At 44.7% G+C, this 17,588-nt stretch overlaps 1 protein-coding gene across 4 annotated transcripts in view; it reads left to right on the top strand.

Annotated features, from left to right (window-relative positions):
- The window catches only part of ELP1 (elongator acetyltransferase complex subunit 1), a 32,286-nt gene that overhangs the window by 1,107 nt on the left and 13,591 nt on the right, over positions 1 to 17,588 (top strand). The window contains exons 1-19 of one of the 4 annotated variants that reach the window (XM_069776367.1): positions 601 to 716; positions 1,258 to 1,360; positions 2,432 to 2,513; positions 5,628 to 5,708; positions 6,053 to 6,138; positions 7,379 to 7,478; positions 8,379 to 8,469; positions 8,958 to 9,081; positions 9,757 to 9,847; positions 10,308 to 10,538; positions 11,451 to 11,621; positions 12,277 to 12,376; positions 13,065 to 13,247; positions 14,052 to 14,158; positions 14,655 to 14,758; positions 15,581 to 15,634; positions 15,736 to 15,841; positions 16,410 to 16,525; positions 17,273 to 17,346. In XM_069776367.1, coding sequence (XP_069632468.1) covers positions 2,471 to 2,513; positions 5,628 to 5,708; positions 6,053 to 6,138; positions 7,379 to 7,478; positions 8,379 to 8,469; positions 8,958 to 9,081; positions 9,757 to 9,847; positions 10,308 to 10,538; positions 11,451 to 11,621; positions 12,277 to 12,376; positions 13,065 to 13,247; positions 14,052 to 14,158; positions 14,655 to 14,758; positions 15,581 to 15,634; positions 15,736 to 15,841; positions 16,410 to 16,525; positions 17,273 to 17,346 — 1,862 coding nt within the window. In that variant the 5' untranslated portion in view covers positions 601 to 716; positions 1,258 to 1,360; positions 2,432 to 2,470. Of the gene's footprint in view, positions 1 to 563; positions 717 to 1,257; positions 1,361 to 2,431; positions 2,514 to 5,627; positions 5,709 to 6,052; positions 6,139 to 7,378; positions 7,479 to 8,378; positions 8,470 to 8,957; positions 9,082 to 9,756; positions 9,848 to 10,307; positions 10,539 to 11,450; positions 11,622 to 12,276; positions 12,377 to 13,064; positions 13,248 to 14,051; positions 14,159 to 14,654; positions 14,759 to 15,580; positions 15,635 to 15,735; positions 15,842 to 16,409; positions 16,526 to 17,272; positions 17,347 to 17,588 lie in introns of those variants that run through there. The other 3 variants (XM_069776364.1, XM_069776366.1, XM_069776365.1) reach the window with 3 other exon arrangements.

Raw genomic sequence — 17,588 nt, 5'->3', positions numbered from 1 at the left:
TTCCCTGATGACTGGATGTGTAAAAACATTCATGCAACTAAGCTGGAGAAAGCTAATTTAGCCAGAATTTCCCTTTTTTGCTGTAACTGAATGTGCATCCAAATTATTTTCCTTTAAATGTTTTTATATGCTGTGTCTGTGAAGTCTGAATGACCCATTGAAAGTATTGGGACACTCTAAGCAGCTACTCATTCACCTCTTTATGTTAACACTACATGGAGAAGTATGAAAGGGGGGTTGAAAGATGATTAGAACAGAGACAAATTGGAAGTTGTAGTATTGCCATTTATTATTTGCTCCCTTATGTGAGTTTTCTCATTGTCTAGCAATTTTAACATAAGAGAACCTTCACAGTTTCCTATGGATAAGTGAAGATAAGTACGTGCACATTGGCTGTTTCTTGGTGCCATTCACATACTTACTTCTGCTGTGTAATGCTTTGTGTAATGCTTTGTGTAATTGCAGTAGGATGAAATATAACCATGGATGTTATTCTGTCATTTCTGCAAAAATCCCAGTGAGGTGATCTGTAGTTAATAAGTCATTGGTCTCTCTATGTCAAGGTGACAAGAGAAGTTTCCTTGACTGCGGAGGGTTTCATGCCTGAAGATGGAAGTGGCTGCATTGTGGGTATTGAAGATCTTCCAGAGCAGGAGTGCGTGTGTGTTGCTACAGCAGCTGGAGACATCCTACTGTGCAATCTCAGCACGAAGCAGGTAACATGGCAGGAAAGACACAACAGTACTGAGGGATTTCCAAGGAAAGGATGACACTTTTAATTTCTTCAGGGGGCAATTGTATATTTATTACATATTGAGCTGTGGTTAGTCTCCCTGTTCTGGGCAGATGAGCTGATTTTTGTGGGAGCCTTGAGCAGGATTGAGCACAGAATATACACTCCGTAAAAGAACCGGCACTGAAACAGTGGCTTGCCTGTTCACAGCCCTCGTCCTGTATGTTTGCTCAGAAGACTGTTGGCACACATCCAGCAGCACAGGATCCACTGGACAGTCTTACAGAAATAGGATATTGCTGAGACCAGGTACAGAATAAAGTAATCCATTCAGAACTCACACCGTAGCTACCTTTTTATTATTATCAGTCAATACGATGACATGACTTAAGAGAGAAGAAAGTGTTGTGATTCGAAGAACATTTGGATTAAAAAGCCCTAGAAAACACTAAAGGGAAACCAAAATACTTTAGCTGAGTAAATATGGCAGGAACTGAGATACGTGCTTTCTGTTCCTTTCTTAGTGTCAGATTTGTACAGTCTTCAGCAAGACACTTAAACACTACAGCAGCACCCTCTGAAATCTGCGTCAGCTCCCACAATACCAGTCCAACAGTGCAGGTGTAGGTAGGTGTGAGATGACAGTGATCTGTCTGGGTTAGCTGTCAGATTGTGGTTATTTGCAGCTCACCTGCTTTGGTTCTTGTTTGGGTTTGATTTGCAGATACCACTTAAATATACAATCAACTGTATCAGAAAAATGTGTCCCACATTGCAACTTAAGGGTCATAAGGGAATAGAGATTGACAAAAGATGTGATACGTGAGACTTTTCTTGCACTGATAACATGGGTCAGAGTTGAGGTTTAACTTCAGATACTTTATTTCAAGGCTTTTTGGCTTACTTTATCAATTTTAAAATGTTCTTTTGGTGCAGTCTGGGCACCAAGAAAGAAGTCTTGAAGGTTACTCTGCTTGTTCTGAAGCCTTTTGCATGTGGGTGATGGTTACTCTGCCCACTGGTGCCCAGTCCCACTTTGTGTACCTGAAAAGATTGTGACGCCTAAGCTTAATTCCTTGAATGGCATCGCCTTGCTGTTTATCACAGTTGTTCTATTCCACGCCTTTTGCAAATCAAGATAACAGTGCATGACAGAAGTTCTCTGCCTGCTGCTGTTGCTTATATACTCATGATGGCTAGTGAAACTGGCCCTGTTTTTCATTAACTTTGAAGTTAGTGCAGCTGTATACAGTTGTCAAGTTCAACATGCACAAGCTGATCAGCTGATGTTTCAATGGATATAGTGTCTCTTAACTGCATGTTGGAATTCTTTAGGTAAGAACATTATGTCTGTGTTTTGTGACTTCAGTATGTTTACCAATGTAACCCCAGAGCTGATCAGGCAATATTAACACTATACATGTTGACATAAGACTGAGAGTTGCAGAATAAAGCTCTTATTAAAACTGTGTATGGTAGAAAATGCTAATCTAATCTGGGCTCTCCTACATAAATGTTCTGGAACCATCTTTGCTTAGAAATGTTTCTTTTGTTTCATTCAACACAAAGGGTAAAGTAAGACTTGTGACTTTTCTAAGTAGGAGAAGATCTCTGTGCCTTGGTGATTGATTACTTTTGTGCTGAGTTGATGCTGCACTGGTGTTCCTGCACTTCTGTGATCTTATTTTGGTCTTGCAGGTGGAGTGTGTTGGAAGTGTGGACAGCGGTCTAAGTACCATGAGCTGGAGTCCTGACCAAGAGCTTGTTTTGCTTGCAACAGGTATCAACAACAGCCTGTAAGCTTTCTGCCTTAGGAGTGAAACTTGCTATGGCCCAAATGTAAAACACAGTTAAGTTTAAGACAGAAGAAACAAAATACAAAGTTATGAAACTGGGACTAAGACTTATAGAGGAAAAAAACTCCACCTGATCCTATATATGAGATTTCATTTCATGATCCATGAGGTGCTTTGGTGATCCAGGCAGAAGCTGTTTGGGCCCAAAAAGCTGAGTTTTATAGAACAGCAAGTAGTCTTTCAGATCTTTCAAGGAAGTATATTTGATCTTGCCTCTAAAACATAAAGAATCCTGCTTTATATCCCCATTTGATTTCTTAGTAACAAAAACTGCTTCTTGTCCTTTGGCAGGAAATGTGTCACAGGCTCAACTTAGCTACAGATGTGTCTCACTGTCCTGGTTTCAGCTGGGATGTAGTTAACTGTCTTCCTAGTAGCTGGTACAATGCTATGTTTTGAGTTCAGTATGTGAAGAATGTTGATAACACTGATGTTTTCAGTTGTTGCTCAGTAGTGTTTAGACTACAGTCAAGGATTTTTCAGCTTCTCATGCCCAGCCAGGGCACCTGACCCAAACTGGCCAACAGTGTATTCCATACCATGTGACGTCCCATCTAGTTTAGGAACTGGGAAGGGGGGGGCAGGGATTCGCCCCTCGGGGACTGGCTGGGTGTCGGTCGGCGGGTGGTGAGCAATTGCCCTGCGCATCATTTGTACATTTCAATCCTTTTATTACTACTGTTGTCATTTTATTAGTGTTATCATTATCATTATTAGTCTCTTCTTTTCTGTTCTATTAAATCGTTCTTATCTCAACCCAGGAGTTTTACTTCTTTTCCTGATTTTCTCCCCCATCCCACTGGATGGGGGGGAGTGAGTGAGCGGCTGCGTGGTGCTTAGTTGCTGGCTGGGGTTAAACCACGACACTCACTTAGAAAATAAAGTTAGCCTCAAGCAAAACAGGATCACAGAATGCTTGAGGTTGAAAGGGAACTCTGGAGGTCACCTATTCCAACCCCCTTGCTCAAAGCAGGTAACGTGGAGCAAGTTGTGGGAACTGAGCCTAGTCACATTTTGGATATCTCCAAGGATGGAGACCCTACAACCTCTGTGGGCACCCTGTTCCTGTCTGTGACCACCCTCACAGTAAAAAATTGTTTTCTTACGTTTTAATGGAATTTGCTGTATTATAGTTTGTGCCCATTGCCTCTTGTACTTTCACTGGGCGCCACTACCAGTCTGGCTCTGTCTTCTTCACTGTACCTCACTTCCCACATAAGATACTTATATACACTGATGAGATTCCTCTTGAGCCTTCTCTCCAGAGCAGTCTGACTCCTCTCAGCTTTCCCTCATGTGACAGATTCTCCAAACCCTGAATCACCTGTGTGACCCTTTGCTGGACTCATTCCAGTATGTCCTTGTCTGTCTTGTACTGGGGAGCCCAAAACTGGAGCCAGCAATCCACGTGTGTGTCACCAGAACTGAGTAAAGGAGAAGGATCACCTCCCTCAACCTACTGGCAACACTGCTAATGCAGCCCAGGGTGCTGTTGGCCACCTGTTCAGCAGAGGGCTGCTGCTGGCCCATGTTCAACTTGGTGTCCCCCAGGAAACACAGGTCATTTTTTTGCCAAGCTGCTTTCCAGCCACTTGGCTCCCAGTCTGTCCTGGTGCCTGAGATTATTATTTTCCAGGTGCAGGACATGGCTTTTCCCCTTGCTCAGCTTTATGACATTCTTGACAGCCCATCTCACCTACATGACAAGGTCCCTGTGAACAGCAGCACAACCTTCTGGTGTACCTGCTACTCTTCCCAGTTTTGTGTCATCTACAAACTTGCTGAGGGTCCCATTCTCCAGGTCATTAATGAAGATATTAAACATTGGCCCTAGTATCTGAGGGCATGCCACTGGTGACTGACCTCAAGCTGGACTTTTTGCCACTGATGGCAAGCTTCTGAGCTTGGCAGTTGTCCTGATTTCAGCTGGGATAGAGTTAATTTTCTTCCTAGTAGCTGGTACAGTGCTGTGTTTTGGATTTAGTGTGACAGAAAAGTTGATAACGCACTGTATTTTTAGCTATTGCTAAGTAGTGCTGATCCTAAGTTACGGATTTTTCAGTTTCCCATGCTCTACCAGCAAGCAGGGGTAAAAGAAGCTGAGAGGAAGCATAGCCAGGACGGCTGACGGAAACTAGCCAAAGCGATATTCCATACCACAGAATGTCATGCTCAGGATATAAACTGAGGGGAGTTGGCTGGGAGGGGTGGATCACTGCTTGGGCATCAGTCAGTGGGTGGTAAGCAATTGCATTGTGCATCGCTCTTCTTTTCTTGGGTTTTGTTTATCTCTCTTTTTGTTATATTTCTTTTCATTACAATTATTATATTTTATTATTATATTTCCTTTTATTTTATTTTAGTTATCAAACTGTTCTTATCTCAACCCATGAGTTTTACTTTTTTTTTCTCTAATTCTTCCTGTCCCACTGGGAGTGGGGAGGAGTGAGCGAGTGGCTGCATGGTGCTTAGTTGCTGGCAGGGCTTAAACCATGACAGCAGTTCAGCTGATGTTTCAGTCCCCTTCACTGTCCTTTTATCTATCCCATCCTTCATGAGTTTGTCTGTGATGATGTTATGGGAGACAGTGTCAAAAGCCTTATTAGAATCAAGATAAATGACATCCACTGGTCTCCCTGTATCCACAAGTTAGTCGTCTCATTGTAGAAGGCTTTCAGGATGGTCAGGCCTGATTTCTGCTTCATAAATTCATGCGGACTGCTCCCAGTCACCTTGTCCTTCATATCTCAAGAGTAAATATTTGAGAGTGCCTAGTACTTATTTTTAAAGTGGAAGGAACTTTTTAAGTTTAGGCCAGGAAGCATGTTTTTGAAGAGAGAGATACTTGAAAGTGTTCTTCTGTTCCAGTTTTGAGATTTTCTGCTTTGAAGGATGTGTTCTCTTTAGTATCGTATTACCATTAGAAATATCTCTACAGCCAAGTCCATGACAGAACAATGGGACAACACAGGAGAACAATGAGTTTTTATTTGCTGGAGATACCATTACCAATATTGTATTTAATGTCTACCCTGCAGGTCAGCAAACGCTCATCATGATGACGAGGGATTTTGAACCAATTACTGAGAAGGAAATCCACCAAGATGAGTTTGGGGAAGGTGAGAGGTGCACTGAAATGAAGTTGTTCAAACTGATGTCATTGGTGTGTTGTAAACATGTAGAAAGTAAAGAAATGGAGCTGAGCACTTACTGGGCCTCAGGAGACATTTTAGACTGTAATGCTGCTGGACAGCTGAAGGGGAATGCCAATGTTTTACTTGTCAGCATGAATTCAAGTAAGTTCCCTGTACTAGAGGACTTTCTGGGCTACGTAAATTTTCTTCAGGTTTTTAGAATTAAACTTGGATGGAAGATGTGGGTGGCTTGAAGCTGTGGTTGTATTTATCACACTGTGCAAATTAGTGCTGTAAATCTTCCACAACAATGATTATTTCTTCTTCAGGAAAGTTTGTTGCTCTTGGCTGGGGTAAAAAGGAGACACAGTTCCATGGATCAGAGGGAAAACAGGCAGCACATCGCAAACAGACGGTATTATACTAGTTTTCTTATGTTACGCCCATGCTGTCTCTGGAAAAACACATATAGAGTTTCTGTTATTCCTGCAGTGCCAGCTTGCCACTGCCTTTTTGGTAGTTGTCTTCATAGGCTGCTTCTGTTTGTTTCTGTTATCTGAAATCCAGCGTTTTTCTCCTCCTCCTAATTCAAGATAGCAGCTGTGAGTACTTAGAACTGTTCGTACAGAGCTCAAAGCAAGAAGATTTGCAAGTGGTAGTGCTTGCAGAGGTAAAGTCACCCTTAAATCAGTGTGACAGATTTTGCTGAATTTGTGCTATATACTCAGGTGTTCCTATGACCAAGAGAAATAACAAGCAGTGTGGCTGAGAGGAGCAGAAAGAACAGTAGTTTGAGCTCCCGGAAGGCAAGAGTAGTAGGATTTGGGCTACTCACCATCACCAGTCATGTGAGGTAGCTCCATGTGCCTGCACATTTTAGCTCTTTGCTCTTTTGTCTGACACTTCCTTGTTTGGGTCTTGTTTTCTTTACTTTTAATTTGGTGAAAAGTCAGGTAGCTAAAAGCACTCCACTGCTGGATTTTTATTCTTGTGTTTAAGTTTCAAAATTAAAACTGTCCACTCTGGCAGACAGAGTGCAGACACATGAAATGTGGCCTGTTCCAGCTTTACTGTTATGAAGGACAGGATGAGGCTTGGCTGTATCTGGGAAAATATGCCTAGCTTGACAAAAGTTAAACCTTTGAACACCTGCCTCTTTATGGATATTCTGTTGAGATTTTATTTTTTTTCTTATGTTGTTCTACCTCAAAGAACACTACTTTTCATCCCAGCTTCTGCCTGCCTTGCAGACTGTCTGGATGGCATGCCTTTCCCACCTTTCTCCTTCCAAGGGGTTGTGACTCCAGGCATCAGTCATGAGCAAACCCTGATTCACCCTTGTGTCCAGCTTATGCACAGTTGGTCTATAAGCAGACACCCTGGTGGAGGGGAAGGACAGCATGTGATCATGTGAATAGACAGTCATATGTCCTTGCAGGAGGAGCAGATTGAATTTACAGGCAGTTTTAATTCTAGTATTTCCTAAAACAACATTCTGAGTAATGAATTTTTAGCTTTGCAGCCTTAAGATTTTTTAATGGATTGATTTCATGCCAAGGCTCTTGAAAGAGCTGGCTTAGCAGTGCAGTCTGTTTAGACAAAGACAGCAGTTGTCTTCCTAAGCTTTGATGCAGCTTTCTGTTGTGTGACTTCAGGAAGTGTCACCTACTTCAGCCTGGGATGACAGCAGGCCTCGGGTGACGTGGAGAGGAGATGGGCAGTTTGTTGCAGTGAGTGCTGTCTGTCCAGAGACAGGTATGGGACCAAACTTCTTTGAAATACCAACATGTGTAAGAGGCTTCTTAAGCAGAAGCTAGGCAAGGCAAGAACTGGCTGGTGTTTGTGGTCTCTTGGGCCCTTAAAGCAAGGGTGAGTTGAGCTAGTTAATTGCTCTTTTCTCTGTTTTGGTGTTCTCAGAGGTATTTTATAGACACAATCTTCTGAACACTTTCTTTGCAGTTTGGTTTTCAGTCCAGTGAGAAGCCAGGAGAGGTTACTACTGGGTAGTTACTACCTGAACTGCTTCTTTCACCAGCGTTAAATCACTGCTCAAGCTCTAAGCAATCTCTGACAGGCTTCCAGTGCCAAATGGATGAATCTGCGTTGCCATACCCATTGTCCCTCATACTAGCAGTTTGGCCTTGCACACTTCTGTTTAAATACTGGTAATACTTTTCCCTAGGTTTTGCCCTAAAGCCAAAGAAGTGATGAGCACATTCATTTCTTCTAAGACTGTAGTTGATGTCTTCCATGATAAATATTACTAAGCAGTTTAAATGTATTGGTCAACATATTGAGCTGCACCAAACTGCACTGCTCTTCCACTAGTTTGGGTTTTTACCTTCAGTGCTTCAGATTAGGGAGAATCTTGCATTTATAGGAATATTTTAATATTTCTGTGGTGAAACCTGGAGATGGAAATGGCTATGACTGAGCTACATCAGACTGAAATCCCCACTCATTTCCTTTAGAGTCACTCAGTTACTATGGCAGAACTGCCTGAGACAGAGTAAGTTTTCACCCCTTAAGGTGTAGATGAGAAATCTCCTTTTTATTCATGTGCATCAAAATTTGCTCTCCTACCCTCATAAAATCAGAAAAGTCTCTTCCCAGTGCTTTCTTACACCCTTGTCTCATTGATCTCTCAACTTGTAGGTGCTCGGAAGGTCCGAGTGTGGAGCAGAGAGCTTGTGCTGCAGTCAACAAGTGAGCCTATCTCAGGATTAGAGCAAGCACTGTCCTGGAAGTGAGTAGCAAAGCAGTCTGCATGCCAGCAACAGAGTGTTGCTTTTTATTCCCTGGTCACAGTCTTTTATCAGCATCAATTTCATTTCTCCTGTGTTTGTTTATTTTTCCTAAAACTTGAAGAAAGCTTCCTTCTGATCCAGCATGAGGAAGAGTAGCTCTTTAAACCCTGAAAAACTTAATACTTGCGTCATGTGCAGGAGGAAGGGATAGATTGACAGTCTCAATGTCAAGTGGTTTTGGACTCAACTGTATAAGTAGGAGTATTACAGGTCCCTTTGCCAGTGCTGACGTTTACTTGCTCACCTGAGGATGTCATGAGCCTGGAAAATGTCTGTGCTGGATCAATGACTTTGCACAGTGCTGAGGAAAACACATCCTCTGCTCCCCTTGTCTTCATCTCTCTGGAGAAAATGTGAGATGATTGGTGTTTAAAATGACAGCTAGTGATTATGTGAGCAACCACTTTTCATTTGGCTCTTTTTTAAGGCCCTCTGGAAACCTGATAGCATCCACTCAAGAAAAACCCAACAGACATGATGTGGTTTTCTTGGAGAAGAATGGACTTCTTCATGGGGAGTTCACCCTGCCATTCCAGAAGGGGCAGGTCAAAGTAAGTGCTGTGCCTGGGCTTCTTTGATTAGAGTGAAATAGAGAGGAAGACTAGATCTTTTCCAGATTCCAGGAGGAAGTTTTTAACTTAACACTTAGTGCTGGTCCTGATGGAAAAGTGACTTGAAAAGTAAACAATGAAGAAGCCTGTGGAGAAGATGCAATGCCTTCTGCAGGCCCGTAGTACAGAGACAAGTACAGGGCGATTGTGGCCCTGGGGTGCTTCTGGCCCCTGTGTACTTTCTACCAGGCAAATGCTTCAAAAATGCTGTTCAGGATGTCAGCTGTTGCAAGAGTGAGGTGAAATACTCGCATTATCCCAAATAAGAGAAGTGAGAAGCTACTGCTAGGGTGTTAACTTCAGCTTCTGCCTTTGGATGCTGAGAGGTCTTTTGGCAGATGCTTCCTCAGTGCCAAGGAAAGCAAAGAGAACACTGCTGTCATGTTTGTGGCTGTATTACCTCTTCATCTGTCTGGAGCCACTGTGACAGGTTCTGCTTCAGGATGCTTTGCTGTTGGGAGCTTTGCAATACACGAGAGCTATGTTAGTGTATTAACCCATGCACCTTTCATTGTTGAAAATAAGGAGGAACTCATGGTCTTGCAAACCAATTGGGAGCATACCCACCCTACAGAGAAGCAACAATATCAGTGAGAGCCGTGTTTGTTTCTGCAGGTTAATGAACTGCTTTGGAATGTGGATTCTACTATCCTGGCTATATGGCTGGAAGACCTGAAGGTGGAAAACTCCAACCCAAACAGTTACGGTGAGAGCACTATGTGAGGCTCTGGCTCTTATATTTGCCTGCAAATGTGCTTAGCAGTGGGTATTCCTCTGCAAGTTAGGAAACACTGAGGAGGCCTGCCTACAGCTTTGAGACCCCTGTGCAGGTTAGGAAGAACTGGTGGTTCAGCCAGAGCTCAAAGCATCTTCCAAGCTGCTGTAACTGGAAGTGGTATTAGTGGAATGCTAAAGTTGTGAGCCCTTCATAAAACATGGGTGCCTTCTCATAAGGGGAGTTCAAAGAATTCTAGGATTGACTCTTCTGCATGAAGTGTGATGTTAAGTTTTCTTGTGCTGGGTGTTGTATGACACAGCCTATGGGCTGAAGGCTAGAACTACTATTTTCATTGCACTTAACCCACCTGTAGAAGAGCAGTGGTGGTGGGGAGGGTTTGAGATGGGTCTCAAGTAGTCATATGTAGTAACCATGTGTTTTTCTATAGTTCAGCTGTGGACCACGGGCAACTATCACTGGTACCTGAAGCAAAGTCTACATTTTGGTAGCTTGGAGGAAAATCAATTGGTGTCGCTGCTGTGGGACCGAGAGAACCCATATAGACTGCATGTACTCTGCCAGGGTTGGCATTATCTCTCCTATGACTGGCATTGGACCACAGACCGTGGGATGGGGGAGAATAGCCAGCATGTGGCAAATGTGGCTGTCATAGATGGAGGTAAGCAGTGGGACTGCTTTATACCTGTAGGGTCAGAAGAGGTGGCGTAGCCTTTTGGATGCAGACTGGATGGGATTATGGTAGTTCTTCTATTAGCTGCTCTTTCTACAAAGCTGTTAGTGAGGGGGGACCAGCTGTTAGTGAGGGGGGACCATGTAATTGATGGATGCTTCAGAGCTGGTTCAGTGGAGTTGTCATGGTTTAACCCCAGCCAGCGAGTAAGCACCATGCAGCCACTCACTCACCTGCCTCACAGTGAGATGGGGGAGAGAATCAGAAGGATACAAGTGAGAAAACTTGTAGGCTGAGATAAAGACAGTTTAATAGGTAAAGCAAAAGCCACGCACACAAGCAAAACAAAACGAGGAATTCATTCACTGCTGCCCATTGGCAGGCAGCCATCTCCAGGAAAGCAGGGCTCTGTCACACCTAACAGTTACTTGGGAAGACAAACTCCATCACTCCAAACGTCCCCACCTTCCTCCTTCTTCCCCCAGCTTTTATTGCTGAGAATGACATCATATGGTCTGGAATATCCCTTTGGTCATTTGGGGTCAGCTGTCCCAGCTGTGTCCCCTCCCAGCTTGTTGTGCACCCCCAGCCTACTCACGGGGTGGACTGAGAAGCAGAAAAGGCCTCGACTCTGTATAAGCACTGCTCAGCAGTAAGGAAAACATCCCTGTATTGTCAACACTGTTTCCAGCACAAATCCAAAACACAGCCCCATACCGGCTACTATGAAGAAAATTAACTCTTATCACAGCCAAAACCAGCACAGGAGTTAACTGCTAAGGGCACAACAACTGTTTTTTCCTGTAATGTTGTTCCTACTTTCAGTAAAGAACTTAAAAAGAGCCTCACTAACATTTGGACTGGGTACAGCTTCGGTTTTTTTCCTCTTTTCTTCCACAGATAAAGTGCTTGTCACAGCGTTCCAGCATGCTGTGGTGCCTCCACCCATGTGTACCTATGAGCTCCAGCTCCGACAGGCAGTTAATCAGGTTGCATTTCACACAGATCCCAAACATAGTGGAGACATGGCTGTCCTGGATGCTGATAACAAGATCTCTCTGTACAGATATGGTGAGAGTGTGGTGCACTGTCTTGTAAAAGGAAGCCCTCTGTCCATGAGAGCTGTACCCTGGGGGACTAGTAGGGTGATGGTCACTCAAGGCTTTAGTAGTCAGGAGCAATATACATCTGGTTCAGCTGTGGATTCAAGCTCAGTTCTCTGATCTACATTAGTTTGGGTGGCACAGGAGCATTTTGGTGATGCCTTGGCTTAGTGAGAAGGCAGCATTCAGCACTTGGCTATTGCTTATGCTGGTAGTATCCCCCTGCCTAGCTTTGGCTTGAATAGAGTGCAGCAAGTGGTATCTACTGTAATCTGTTCTGATGGCATGTTGCTGAGTGGCACTGGAGATGTCTGGGAGTAACTACCCAGGGTCTATCTGAGGCACCCAGCACTTCCTAAAGCAGTCCTATATACAGTGTAATATTCAGTGTGCTGTGAGACAAGAGACTGTTGCTGCTGTCTGAGTTTTGTACTGACGTTACGAGGTAACTGTGTTCCTCAGGGTATTTGTTAGTGAGGGTTAGGTGTTGGCTGTACATGTAGGGATGGTGTTTTCTGACTTCTGTAATAGTTTCCTGTAGTATCTACTTTTTGATAAGAACGAAGATGGAAGGAGCTGTGTTGGCAGTATCTCTAAATTCTGCCTTGTTCTGTGTTTGCTAGGACAGAGCACAATGAACGACCCCACTGTCACGTTTGGAGTTGTGGGTGGAAATGGATTTAAAGCAGCTGTGGAAACACCATACCTGGATAAAACCTACAGGTAATATAGAACTAGTACAGCTGTAGAGGGGAGAAAAGGGTAGTGCCTTGCTGGATGTTTTAGAGGTCCCAGCTCTGACCACTTGTCTCAAGATTTTGAAAAGGTTGTCAGGTAACATGATTTCATTCTGCTGACACTGTGACTGCAACTAGTGCTAAGGATTGGGCAACACAGTGGGCAGTTCATCCTGAGAAGTGCTGTTGACTGAGGTCTTCATCTAGTGGGAGCAGTGACTGACAGCACTGAGATAGCCTTTCCTGTGCCTGGTGGTCTTCGCATTGTGGTGCTGCACTTTGTGGTCCTGCTCCCAGAGCCAAAGGAATGGCTGTGTAGTGCCCAGGCCCGTGGTCATGGCACACTGAGCAACAGAGCTACTTGCATGGCAGGGACAATGATGAGGTAAAAAAACCTACCCTGCTCTACATTTGTTCCTATACACAGTTGGCATGGGAGCAATACTGTCTAGGAAAAACAAATGAGGCTCCCTGGGTCTTGTCCTTCATCTCCAGCCCAGCCTGTGGCAGGATTCATGGTTTGGGTGATTGTGTGTTTGTGCACTGGAGCCCATCTAGCCATGCTGTGTGTCTGAACAGCCAGGCTGTGCCTAGGAGGACTTTCACCTCTCCAGTGAGGTGGCCTACTGAAATCAGGTTCTATTTGCTTCCCAGTCTCTTTTATTTTGTGACAGAGTTCATGTGGGCAGCGACAACAATGAAGTGATGAATCCTCTGGGGCTCCGATTTCTCACCTGGCTGCCAGATGACAGCTTCCTGGTGGTTGGTCAGGGTCAGGATGCTGCTCAGTCCATCCTTCACCATCTGACTGCAGTGCCTCACGTGGCTGGAGCTAAAGAAGAGTGCCTAAATTTACGGTACTAGAGATCTGTCAGTTGTGGGTGAAGTCTGAGAGTGCCTCTGGACAGTGCCTAGAAGGAATTAAGTCTCTCAATAGATGTGCAGCCTGGAGGCTGTGAGTTGGGGAATTTGGCTCTCTTCCTGAAGCAGAATTGAACAGCTCATGAAGCTGCCTACTGGTCAGCACTTGCCTGTAGTCCTAATGCCTACACCCAGCATGACAAGAGGGTGTATGGTAGCATGCCTGTGTCAGTCCAGGATAGCTCTGTTCCTTTGTCTGAATTCCAGGCCCTTGGGGGACTGAGTTCCTCCATTCTACCTTTTGGCCACCATTATCAAGGTCCAGAAAGGGACTGGTAGCCCTTGTTACTCCTGTCCTCCTCTTCCTCACCTGCTGGGCTTTGTGGGGTCAGTTGAACTAAAACCACATCACAAAAGGAAGCCACCTGGGTTACAGAAATCTGCTTCCCAAAGGGATCCTGAGAATTGCTTTCTGCAACACTTGCACATCAAAGACAGGCTGGTTTGATTATGAACTGTAGATAGAACAAAAGAAGTGTTGGCTCCGCAGAGTGCTGTAACTATGCAGACAGTGACTAGCAGGGCTAGGCAAATGCCTGTTGGCTGGAGTTACTGGTGCTCTGTGGTGCCAATGTCGGCTGACATAGGTGTGAAAAGACTGCAGAAGATCCTTACATGAACAAGGTATCAGTCCATGCTGGAGATGTGCATCCTTCCATCTGGCCACAAGAAATGCAGGATCTAGGTGTTAAATGTATCTCCTGTGACTGATGTTCTTTGTCTTCTGTGTCTTGCTCCAGGTTGTCCGTGCCTGTAGATGGAGAAGTGATCAGCTTGTGCTGCAGCCCAGTGACCAAAACTGTAGCTCTGCAGCTGGCTGATAGACAGATCCTGAAATACCTCTGGGGTAAGCTGGGCCTTGTTTAAGTACCTGGTCTGAGGTGTAGGTATTTCTGAAAAGGTTTAATGAGGTGATTTGACTTTCAGGGACATAGGTGACTCTTGCTGGTAGTTGTTCCTGCCTTTCATGCTCTCTCTGCTCCGAGAAATGGGCCAAAATTAGTGATTTGTGTCAGAATGCAGTTAATTTTGTTGAGAATGATAATTTAGACATTATGATTTTAAAAAAAGATGATTGGTTTAGTGATTTCAGAGGTGCTGACTGACTGCCATGTCCTTGGCACTTCTCTCTTGTTCCACAGAGGAATAAAGGTGCTGCTGAGCCCCTAGAAGTTACCACCTTCTTGTCTACCGTGTCTTTGACTTTTATGTCAGCATTCCTCCTCTCTGTCAGATAGTGTAGCTAATTGCCAGCTCTAGTTTTCTTGAGATACATGTGATGTGGTTGTAATGTCTGAATCTTTGGTTGGCTGGAAAACAGTTTGTTCTTCTTCGCTCGTTAGAGGCTTCTACTCCAGTCCTTGAGCCCTGGCGGACTAGCAATGGCTCTGCTGTTCAGTTCCCCTACCCTTGCGTGGAGACTTCTATCACGAAGATCAGTGGTGAAGTAAGTAAGACTATGAGCAGATTAAATTCCCTACTCAGTTGTTCTCTGTGTCAAATGTGCACTGTGATCCTCTGCCCGGGGTCCAATAATACTTCTTAACAGCCCTTCTTCATAAGGCCCTATGCAGAGCTGAGAGCATACCATTCCTTGTCTTCTAGAGCATTTCTGATGGCTTGCAGTTAACACCCAATCTTTCCGCTCTATGAATATAATGAACAATGTCATTGAAGAGCAAGAAATTTCATATTAAAATTTCCAGCAGTCACTGCCGTGCTCTTTTTGAAAACAGCATTTTGATTTGTTTTATCTGAACTTATCGTATTAGCAAATATGGCTGCACTGAGTTACTGTATATCACCTGCTACTGGTGTTTTGTATTGGTGATGGTTTCTTGATAGTTACAACAGCTTAAGGAACAACTAGCTATTTTGCTAGTAGTTTCATGGTTTCTTTCCTTCAGGATGCATCCAGGTGAGTGCTCTATGGAGCTGCTTTGCTCTGCTCTGTACTAGTGCTTTTCCTCTGGTATTTAAAAAACTAAATAATCTGGCATGGTTTCTTCTTCTATTTTGTTACTGTGCAGTTTCTCTTACAGGGTAGACCAAGCTGGGTTTCCAGCCAGAGTGTTTTAAGACACTTAAGTAAGCCCTCCTGGTATAGAGGTTGCATGACTTCCTGTCCAGCTTCTCTAAGTAATTCACATGAGGTGCTCAGTACCTAATTTTAAGGTACTTCAATCCAGTGCTGGTCAGTGTTGTGAAATACTGGATGTTGTGATACTTACACTTACAAGCTTATACTTGTCATCCTGTCTCTTTACAGGAGATGATCTTGGGTCTCACAGATCGATGCCGGTTTTTTGTTAATGATACTGAGGTATCAAAGTTTTTGCCCCTCATCGCATCCCCTTTTCCTCTGCCAAAGGCAGCTTTCCTGTTCCGCTCTATACAGCGATAAACTTCATCATTTTTCCACAGGTCGCTTCCAACATCACCTCATTTGCAACATACAATGAGTTTTTGTTGGTGACAACCAACTCCCACACCTGTCAGTGCTTCTGCTTGAAGAACATATCAGTGAAAGGTAAATGCCAGCTCTGGCTGCCTGCTGCTCACAGCTCATGGCCATTGTCTTGGAACCACAAGATCTCCCCACTTTTCACACCCAAACCTACTGTATTTGGGTCACTCAGAGCAGCTGCTTAAGAGACAGAGGAAGAGAGCTGCTTTCAGAAATCTGTCAGAGAGCAAGGGTCACAGGGAGCTGTCTTATGTGTCACATGCTCCTCCCAGGGAGCAGGATTTGTCCTGTAGTTGTTGTCCCTTCACTGTTTTCAACAGCTTAGCCCTGCATTCTCTCCCTCCCCTCTACGTCCAAAAGGCTCCAACTTACTGGTCCTTTACATCTCTCAGTGCTCCTCTCATCTGGTCTGTTGAGCTTTGTGATCCTATTGTATAGAGGACACATCTCTACTTTGTATACAGCAGTGCTTAGCACTAAGAGATCCTCTTCCTGTCCAGAACTGTTGAAGATCTCTGGTGTATTGTTGACTCAGTTGGTCCAGTACAACCTTGCAGGGCCGCGTAGGAAAGCCTGACTGGGGCACTGTGCTGCGGTGTGCCATGTGTGCTGATAAATATGCTGTCTTCAGCACTTCAGGCTGGCCTGAGCAGTGCTGCTGCACCCAACAGTGAGACCCTGCGCAAGGTGGAGCGAGGTTCGCGTATCATCACCATTGTGCCCCAGGACACACAGGTTGTGCTGCAGGTCAGTGCTTTGCCCGTGTCTGCTGAGGTCTGCTGTCAGGGGGTGTAAGGGAGCCATCTCAGTGGGCAGCTGGTTAACCTGCAAACAGCGCATGCAGTGCTACAAAGCTGCTGCCCTGTAGTGCTGTAGCACAGCACCTCACAGATCTCCAGCTGCCTGGCTGGATGTGGAGGGATTTTGAGCATGCCTGTGGGAGTTAGATTCAGCACAGGCAGCTAGGTGTGTACAGAACTGGGATGGGCTATTCAAATTCTTTATGGCTGAGGTAGTGTAGTGCTACATATTGTGGCCTCTCACTGAATCTCTGACTTGCCTCTTAGTAACTGCTGTATTTGCTAGCAGCCCTCCATTAGCCTTGGCACTAAGTTTGTCTGAAGTGCTGAGCTCACTCTTCAGAACCAGCAGAGGTTCACAGAATGGAGAAGGATGTCATCTGAAAAGCACCTCTGGAGTTGTGTAGCCCAACATCCTCCTCGGAGCAGGGCTAACCTGAAAGCTTGATGAGGTTGATGTGAGTCTTGCCCAGTTCAGTGGAGTTGAACCTCCTAAGGACAGAATGTTTCTGAGCTGAGAGAATTTTCAGGTTTTTTTCCACACTTCTTAAAATTGCATGTCTCTTGAAGTCAATGAACAGGCCCATGCACCTACAAGTAGCAGACAGGCCTAGAAAATTGGCCAGTCCTCACTTTGCCTTCAATATAGGCAGAGTAACTACAAATAAATAATTGTGTGGACCTTGCGTTATAGATGCCAAGAGGAAATTTGGAGACTGTTCACCACCGAGCTCTGGTTCTTGCCCAGATTCGGAAGTGGCTAGACAGGTAAATGGCAGTGGTATGTTCTGGTCTTCTCTCCCCCAGTCTGAGCTGTTAGAGGCTGGCTGGCCTGGTTTTGTTGTGCTGAAGGGAGGGAAGCTAAACTCAAAGGAATTGACTTCGTTAGTGGGAATGAAACTGTTTCTGGGTCTACCAGCCGGAAGTCCAGCTTTCAGCGGTCCCAGGTGCCTCTCACTTCACCACTGAAGGGCTTATATGTGTGCTGAGACTGTGTGGGTGGGAGAAAT

Source organism: Haliaeetus albicilla, chromosome Z (assembly GCF_947461875.1).
Source record: "Haliaeetus albicilla chromosome Z, bHalAlb1.1, whole genome shotgun sequence".
Classification (NCBI taxonomy): domain Eukaryota; kingdom Metazoa; phylum Chordata; class Aves; order Accipitriformes; family Accipitridae; genus Haliaeetus; species Haliaeetus albicilla.
This window is presented reverse-complemented; position numbering and strand designations above follow the sequence as displayed.